The sequence below is a fragment of the Myotis lucifugus genome, unplaced genomic scaffold (genome assembly GCF_000147115.1).
Source record: "Myotis lucifugus unplaced genomic scaffold, Myoluc2.0 scaffold_561, whole genome shotgun sequence".
Taxonomy (NCBI): domain Eukaryota; kingdom Metazoa; phylum Chordata; class Mammalia; order Chiroptera; family Vespertilionidae; genus Myotis; species Myotis lucifugus.
In genome coordinates this window covers 482,177-491,343 of record NW_005871609.1, presented here as the reverse complement: position 1 = coordinate 491,343, position 9,167 = coordinate 482,177, and the positions used below count along the sequence as shown (strand labels likewise).

Genomic DNA, 9,167 nt, shown 5'->3' with positions numbered 1-9,167 from the left:
AGCAGGCTCCTCCCGGCTGCCCCCCCCGCCCCCCACCTGCAGCCCAGCCCCTGCTGCCTGTGCAGCCAGGGCCTTGCTGCGGCTCAGCCTCCTTCAGGTCCCAGGCTGCACCCAGCCGCCCAGGCTGCCGCAGGCACATGTCAGCCGGAGAGTTTTGGTTTGACGTGGCCGGCCTCCTCCTTTTTCGTAATGCAGCTGAGGGTGCCGTGCGGCCCAGGGAAGCCGCTTCTCCCGCTCACTTGGTCTCACACTGGGTCCAGGAGCTTCCATTTGGGGACATTTGAGATAAGAAGTGGATCCAACCCTGGTCAGGGTGTGGCTCAGCTGGTTGAGCATCGTCCTGTGCACCAAACAGTTGCCGGTTCCATTCCTGGTCAGGCCACATGCCCAGGCTGCAGGCTTGATGCCCAGCAGGGAGCAGGCAGCAGGCAGCCAATTGATGTCTCTCCCTCTCCCTTCCTCTCTCTCTAAAGTCAATAAAAACATTTTTTTTAATTTTAAAAAGAAAAAAGAAGTGTATCCAGAAGTTCCCTCTGCTTCCATTCAGTATTTGACCAAGAGAAACCAGGTACGTGATGTACAGCAGAAGGGTCAGAGGTGCTGAATCAGGGGCGAGGTCCCTCACAGTGTGACGCAGAGGAGGGCTCCCCAGAACCCCCCTCCCCCGCCCACCGCTCACTTGAGCCTCCGATGCCCTTTTGCCCCCGAAGAGTAGGTCTTCCCAGGAGTAATGAAACCCGGGAAGCAGGAAGTCAGAGTTACTTTGCAGAATGAAACACCAAAACCAAAATGGGCTGCATTTCTACCAAGTACCACACATCCTGCAGATTTTACCAGACGACACTCAGGTACCTGCTCTGCTGGTCTTACACGTAACCCAGAGGAAGATGGTTGTCGGCTTCGGAACGCCTACCTGAGGCACAGAGAGCCTCCCTCGCTGCACTGGCCTTCGAGCCTCACTTCTCAGAGCGCGGTCCCCAGGCCGGCATTGCCCCACCACCTGGAAGCTCCTTAGAAACAGCGACTCACAGAGCCCAGCTCAGACCCAACCAATCAGAATCTTCATTTCTAACAAGAGCTCCAGGTTATGCCTGAGCACAGTAAAGTCTGAGAAGTATTGCCTTCAGCGAATATGAAAAAGTTTGCAGCCCAGAGCAAGGGGCCGGGTTTGGGGGTTGGAGAAACGGGACTGGTGAGCAGGAGCAAGCTGAGGGGTAAATGCTGGCCTCGGGGACCTGCAAACACCGCGCTGGCTCAGGACACCAGGGCTTGGCGGCTTGGCGGCTGGTGGGGGTCGGCCGCTCCCCTCTCCACTCTGGCCCACGCACGTCCCAACCATCCCATTCCAGGGGAGGTTCTCTCACCCACATGGGGCTTCACCTCTGGTGTCTGTGTCTCGGCAGCCCCTCCTCCAGGAACACCCTCCCCTCCATAGGGGCACCTATAACCTGGTAGATAGAGCATCTGAATTAATCTGAAACGTAATCATATTATTTAGATCTTAGAACACATATACTTATGTGACTAGGGGCTTAAGTTTCTTATATATGAACTAGAGCCCCAGTGCACAAAATTCGAGCAAGGGTAGGCTTTCACAGCCTAGGCTGCGGCCCCAACCCCCACCCACTGGTCGTTCGGGAAGGTCCTTCCACTGTCCAGTCTGATTAGCATGTTAGCTCTTTATTGTATAGGATGGGGGGTAAGTTTTTCTTAAAGCTTCCTTTTCCAGACCTTTGGGAAGCAATTAGGGAGGTGACTCAGCTGTGAACCCACCAAGCAGAACCGATAAGCAGGGTCAGGGTCAGGAGTCAAACCATCATCTCAACATCATCTCATCGCCTGATGACTAGTTACAATAGCTGACGTCTGCGGGCCCCCCGGCCTGCACGTAGCTGTACTCCTCACCCCAGCCCCTTCCCCTATATACTCTTGCCCCCTGTGCCTTGCAGGAAGGCAGGATTTGATGCTTGTAAGCGCCCTGTCTTCTTGGTTGGCTGGCCCCAATAAACGCCTCATATGATTCAATCCCTCCTTCGTGAGTGGCCACAGCGACAGGCAGCCGGAGCCCGCCCGGGGGCTTCCCGGTAACACTCTCTTGCCTGCTCAGCCAACTCCTAGTCTTCCTTTAAGTATCTGCTGCAGGGTCACCAACTTCCCGTCTTCTACTCACCTCCTCTCTCTTTGCTCCTGTGACACGGGGAACACTCACTCATTTGTTTATCAAGTCCCTCATCCAACAAACTCGAATATCTATTTAATGCCCCGTACGTGCCAGGCACCCAGCTGGAAACTGGAGACCCAGCAACGAGTGAGCCACAGCTCGCCCCGAGAGCTCCCAGTCCAGATGGGGAGACAAAGGCCTAAGCTCTCCACAGAGCGAGGAGCACAGCCCGTTGCCAAGGACGGACACAGGCGCTCCTGGCATTTCTCGGGCCCGTGCCGACCAGCGGAGAGTGCTGTCCTCTTTGTTGACACTCCCCACCTCCCAGGCAGACTGAGCTCTGTGAGGACAGGGATGTGTCTTACAGTTCTGAGTCCGTGCTGGGCCTGGCCTCGTCCCCCAGCAAATGCGCATGAACAAATGCCTGTTTTACATCCAGAGAAAGGGAGCACCCTGCCACCCTGGCCTCACACAGCCTCGCACAGGTGGGCCAGGTGGGAGCAGGTGCGGCTCCTGGGCACGCGGGGCCTCTCCGGCCCTGGGAACTGTTCAAGGACGGATTGTCCCCACGGGGTCCCTGCTGACCCGACATAGGTCTCTAAGAGCTTAGGAGCTCTGCGAGAGATTACAGCCTCGCTCCCATAAAAATAACTAGAGAGCCTCGGAAGATGCACTCCGAAAAGCAGAAAGATCCAGAAGGTGTGAGAGCAGCTGGGCCCGGCGGGCAGGACTCAGCTGCCCTGAGGGCATGCTGACGGCCGGCAGGAGGGAAGGGCAATCCAGGCAGGGGGCACCAAGAGCACAGGCACAGGAGCAGGAAAGACACAGGTGTTTGTATCAGAAGATTCCTGCCATGGCCCTGGCTGGTGTGGCTCAGTAGATGGAGCATTGGCCAGTGGACTGAAGGGTCCTAGTTTGATTCCCATCAAGGGCACATGCCCAGGTTGCGGGCTAGATCCCCAGTGTGAGGCCTGCAGCAGGCAGCCAATCAATGATTCTCTCATCGTTCATGTTTCTCCCTCTCCCTCTCCCTTCCTCTCTGAAATCAATAAAAATATATATTTTTAAAAATAAGATTCCTGCCACGAAAACAGAGGAAGGGGCGGCTGGGCCGACAGGATTGCACCTGCCTCCAGGAGGCGCAGGCACCGAGGTGGGGCTCAGGCAGGCGCTCCGAAGGTTCCCGGACGGCACGCCACGGTTGCTCTCACACGAAGGCCTTTGCTTTCTGAGAAAATGCGAGTTCCCTCACTTTTTAAGAGAGAAGAGATGTCTTGCGAGTTGGTTTTACAGAAGTGGTAACGATTGCCTGACCCCCCTGCGGAAGACCAGACCACATTTGCAAACCCACTGGCTGGGACGGGTCGGTCGTCCTGGGAAACTGGGTTTATCCTTAGGGAGAGGGCCGCTGGTCTCGTGGGAGGGAACTTGCAGCCTAAGGTGCTTTGGGTCTAAGTCACTGAGCTGATTCAGCAGCTGCCTGACCCCTGCCGTGCGCGCACACACACACACACACACACACACTTACACACACACACACACAGTGGGGTTTGTGTGTGTTTAAAGGCTAATGTAGCCCTGGCTGGTGTGGCTCAGTGGATAGAGCATCGGCCCTCGGACTGAGGGGTCCCAGGTTCGATTCTGGTCAAGGGCACGTACTTTGGTTGCAGGTTCCTCAGCCCAGGAGGCAACCAATTGATGTGTCTCTCTCTCTGTCTCTCCCTCCCCCTTTCACTCTCTCTAGAAATCAAGGAAAAATATCCTCGGTGAAGATTAACCAAAATAAATAAAAAATTAATTAATTAATTAAATAAGTAAAACAAAAAACTTTTTTTTAAAAAGGCTAATGCTGACATGTCAGCACACTGACCCGGCAAAGAGAAAAAAGAGTGGGGTGGCAGCGAGCAACGAAAGCCTGCAGGGCTGGCGGCGGTGGCAGGCCAGACTCTGGTGCTACTAGATTCTTCATGATCCTCACACGAGGATATTTCCCGTTGATTTTTAGCGAGAGTGGAAGAGAGGGGGAGAGACAGAGAGAAACGTCGAAGTGAGAGAGATGCATCGACAGGTTGCCTCCTGCACGTGCCCCAACCGGTGCTCGGGATCAAACCTGCAACCAGGTACGTGCCCTTGACCAGAATCAAAGCCACAACCCTTCAGTCCACAGGCTGACCCTCCAACCACTGAGCCAAACAGGCCAGGGCTGGATTCTTCATTGTTTATGGGCAGCCCCACCCTCTCCACCTTTAAGCTGCTTTCTATTGGCAAAGGCCTGTGTGCTTCTAGGAACTTAAAATACAGCAAATTCATGTAGAACACTGATGCTGCCGGGCCTACCACAGGAGGCCTCGCTGCTCCGCCTCCAGCGGCCTCCGGCCCTTCGGAAGGTCCCGCTGAGAGTGCAAAGCTCTCCCTGAGCTCAGCTCCTAACTCTCTCTCTCCAATGGGAAGAGGAACTTGGGTATTTTGGGTTAAAGAGCTTCCTGCACAAAGAATAAAACGTGAGTGAGAGCCCAGCCCGCGTGGTGCAGTGACTGAGCGTTCATTTGTGAGCCAGGAGGTCACAGTCCGACTCCCGGGCAGGGCACATGCCTGTGTTGGGGCTCGAGCCCCAGTGTGGGGCCTGCAGGAGGCAGCTGATGGATAACTCTCTCTCATCATTGATGTTTCTCTCTCCCTCTCCCTTCCTTGCTGAAATCAATAAAAATATATTTTTTAATAAAAAATTAAAAAATGAATGAGATGGGGACTGAGTCAGCAGAAGAAACACCCCCTGGGGAAACTACACTGGAGCGGTGGAGGCTCGGACCAGCACTGTCCCTAAGGGACCTCGTGTAGTCCCCCCAAAATGCCCGCGCCCCCATTGCCTGTGTAGGACAACAGCCTCCGAGAGTTGAAGTAAACACTGCAATGCTGAAGAGAGAGCAGGATTCAAACTAGGCTCGTCGGACCACGAAGCCCATTCCCTGCGCCTAGGCCTCCAGGCTCCTGCGTGTGACAGACAATCCCAGGAGAAGGCACGCAGGGGTAAGCAGGTCTTCCTCTCGGCCCCGGAGGGAGACGGGTTTTAGGCAAGCCTCGTTTCTGAGAGCTGTGGGCTTCCTCTCAACCGTGACTCCATCCTGGGACAAGAGGAAGGTTCGTGGGGAGGTAGGATGGGGGAGTGGGCTTCCTCCTTCTCCCCCCTCAGTGACAGCTGCTGAGCCCAGGATAAAAGCCAAGCCTTGAAAGAATCAAATTCAAATCTGGGCAAGTCAGACCCTGGAGGGTGTGTGCACAGGGCAGGGCCTGTGGGAGCTGCTCGGCCACCCGCCAGCTCTCGCCCCAGCTACTCTCTTTGACCCAGAGCAGCAGTTGCGAAACCACCGTCCCCCCACCTACCCTATGCAGCCAGGGTTTGAGGAAGTAGAAAAGGCCACCTCGCCAGGACAACACATTGCTTAATAGCCCAGAAAGGAAGCCACTTCCTCGGGTCACCATGTGTCCCCGCTGCTAAGTCTTGGACAGGGTATTGCCTTCAATGCACATAGTGAAACTATTGGCACTGTCTTCATTTAGAGTTAAAGGTAAGAAGACAATATTTTTTATTTTTTGTAATCCTCACCTAAGGATATTTTTCCATTGATTTTTAGGGAGAGTGGAAGAGAGAGGGAAAGACAGAGAGAAACATCGATGTGAAGGTAACACATCGATTGGTTGCCTCCTGCGCGAGCCCTGACCAGGAACCTGCAACCGAGGTACGTGAGACCGGTCAGAATCCAACCCAGACCCTGCGGGCGGCAGGCCCACGCCCTAGGCAGAGCCAAGCTGGCCGGGGCAAGGAGACAGTATTTAATGACCCTTAGCCCTGGCTGAGCAAGAGCAAGAAGAGGCCTCCAAGTGGAGACCCCAGAACAGCGGGAGAGGCGCTGCTGGTGGGTGGTGATGAGAGGGCGCTGACGGTTAGAGTTAGAGGACGCTTTGAAAAAGGTAGCTCCACTCGAACTTGTACCAGAAGCAGGGAAGCGTGACGGCCTGTTCCCCCGCCCTGACAGCCCAAGGGGAGGCCGGGGGACAGAGGACGAGGAGGGGCCCACAGGAGGCGAGGGGGACGTGAGCGGAGCCCGGGCTAGAAATCGGAGCTCAGAACCAGAGATTTTAAAAACTAACCGCAGTGAATCTTGTCATGGTAACCAGAGGTATAGGGACCTCGCATTTCAGACCAACAGTTAAGTCGATGGCTACGTACCTTGGCAACCTGTGAGCGTCGCTTCTGAAAGAGGCAAATGCCCACGCTCCACCCGGGACTTCCGGGGCCTCTGTGAGGCTCCGCAGAGCCACCAGCCACTCTGCACCCAGCCCGAGTTAAGAAGCACTGGTGTGCCCAGCTGGCGTGGCTCAGTGGCTGGGCATCCACCTATGAACCAGGAGGTCAGGGTTCAATTTCCAGTCAGGGCACATGCCCAGTTGTGGGCTTGATCCCCAGTGTGGGCCTGCAGAAGGCAGCCCATCGATGATTCTCTCTCTCCCCCTCTCACTTCCTCTCTAAAATCAATTGTGTGTGTGTGTGTGTGTGTGTGTGTGTGTGTGTGTGTTTTAAAGAAGCGCTGGCTTACATTTTAGAGGTGTATTCATACCCCACTTCCAACCCCCCAAAACTTTCCCAGTCCCCTCGGCTGACTCAGGGTTCCACTCCTCTCGCCCCAGCCAGGGGACGACGACAGGATGACATCCACAGAACACATTTATTTAGGGACGATGTGCCACAGGAAACATTCGGGTTGGTTTTCACTGCGATTCTTCCCAGGATCACATTCAACCTGAGGGACTGATCGGATGGGGCGCTTGGTGCAGCTGGGGCAGCTCAGCCAGGGTCCACTCCAGAGGGCCCCGTCTGTGGCCATCTTCAGCCTCTGGCCAGCGAGGGAGGCAGGACAGCTGGTGGGGGGGGGGCGGGTCTGCATGACTGGCACAGGGACAGGCCACACTGGGGCGCCTCTGCCTCGTGAAGGTGAGGGGACTCTTCTTAAAAGGCTTGCCCTGTTAGGGGCACTCCCTCGGCCCACTTTTTCTCAGGCGGGTAATTCAGTGCTGAAGGCCACACTGGGTGCTGCAGGGAAGGGAAGGAAGCAGCACAAAGCAATTTGTGAAACGTATTTAAATCCGAACAGTCACCCCGTACGGAGCCCTTTCCGCCCATCCGGCCCCCACGCGGGAAGTAGGTAATATTATTCCCATTTTAAGGATGAGAAAACTGAGGCTCAGAGACGCTGAGTTACCTGCCCAAGGTCACCTCGCTTCTAAGTCAGAGTCAGGATTTGGCCCTGTGGGTCAGCCCAGCTCCAAAGCTGTGATCTTAGCCACTTTGCGGTACAAGCTGAGAAAGGGGCCCGGTATGGGGCCCCTTCGTTTACATCGACTCAACAACAAAATCAAAGGCTCTGTGTTAGCCCTGCTCCCTGCCCCTGAGGCCCAAACACGTGGCCGGCAGGCGGAGTCCGCCCGAGCTTATTCCATTGGCGCAGAGTGTTGTACAATAACCTGACCGGCCCTGACGGCCCGGGAGTTGGCGGCCCATTTTAAGAGGACAGAGGTGCTAGTTCCTGCAGAGTTTAAATTATAAGCACCGCTCCGGCCAGTTGTGCTCAGTGGATAGAGCATCGGCCTGTGGACTGAGGGGTCCCAGGTTCGATTCCAGTCAAGGGCACACACCTCAGTCGCAGGCTCCTGGCCCTGCTCAGGGGCATCAGGAGGCAACCAATCCATTGGTGTTTCTCTGTCTCTCTCTCTCCCTTCCACTCTTTCTAAAAATCAATGGAAAAATATCCTCAGGTGATAAAAGTAAAAATAAAAAAGTAAAAAATAAAAAAGTAAAAATAAAAAAGTAAAAAATAAAAAAGTAAAAATAAAAAAGTAAAAAATAAAAAAGTAAAAATAAAAGAATAAATTAGAACCACCTACCACTGAACCTGGGCAGGGAGCTTCGAAGACAACTCGCACCCACCTCCTCCCACAGCCTCTGCGAGCCCCGCGGGGCAGGAGCCAGGGTGGCTGCGTCAGCAGGTCTCAGGGCGGCGGGGCCGGAGGTCCCTGGAGACCACACGGCAGGTCACAGGGCAGTGATGGCCGAGGGGGGTGACCATATCCGACTGCGGCTCCAGAGAGGAGCTACTGTTCCAGCCATAGGCACCAGGCCAGGCCCCGACCTCGCGTCCCTGGAGAGCCTCCCGGGCTGTGTCCGCGGGGAGTCATGTGTCCTCAGCCCCGGGTCAGCAGGAAGCGCACGAGCCATCACCCGCACAGCGGAACCTGCGCTCCCGGGGGCCTGGGCCTATGATTAGTCCACAAGCAGCCTGTCCTGCCGCTCACCCTCTGTCCTGCCCCGCTCCCTACACCCAGGTGCCTCCTCCAGCTGCTATGCTTCCCTGGGGAACTGAGCCAAGAGCGAGAAGGAACCAGCTCCTCGTGATTCTATGGGATCCAGTGTGCAGCCCTCCCGGCAGTTAGGTAAGGCCAACGCGTGAAGAAATCTAGGAACTGGGAGGGGCCCCCCTCTGCCCTCCTCCATCTCCACCACCCTCCTCAGCCACCGCTACACTGCTGTCCATGGCCATGAGTTCTCTTCTCTTCCCTCAATCCCCCACCCCCCAGACCCTCCCGCCTCCCCAGCCCACAGCGCTGTGTGCCTGCCCGCCATCTGCGAGTCTGCCCTTACAACAGCGCTGTCCAAGGATCAACGGCGCCCCTTCATGAGGGGTGTATTTAACCTGACATAGGACCTAAGCAAGGACCCATGGGTGCCCTCTTTTGTCAGGCCCTACTGATGGGGCAGAGGCACCCTGTCATCCCACAATTAAGTTCCCTCTTCATCCCTAAAAATCCACCACCTCTGGCCTTCATGCCCCTCGTACTCAAGGCTGGGCGTGAAGGCACCTTGGAATGACTTCTTCTATCCAGCAGAGCTTTCAGCGTCTGACTTTCCTGCCGCTTAGAGACTCTGGCCCTCCAGCAAGCTCCCCCCTAGGTC

General features: G+C 55.7%; 1 protein-coding gene across 1 annotated transcript in view; it reads right to left on the bottom strand.

Annotated features, from left to right (window-relative positions):
* Positions 1–6,866: 6,866 nt before the first annotated feature.
* Positions 6,867–9,167, bottom strand: part of JAML (junction adhesion molecule like) — a 37,430-nt gene continuing 35,129 nt past the window's right edge. The window contains exon 11 of the mRNA XM_006104310.3: positions 6,867–7,250. Within this exon, the coding sequence (XP_006104372.2) occupies positions 7,167–7,250 (84 nt within the window). The 3' untranslated portion in view covers positions 6,867–7,166. The remainder of the gene's footprint in view (positions 7,251–9,167) is intronic.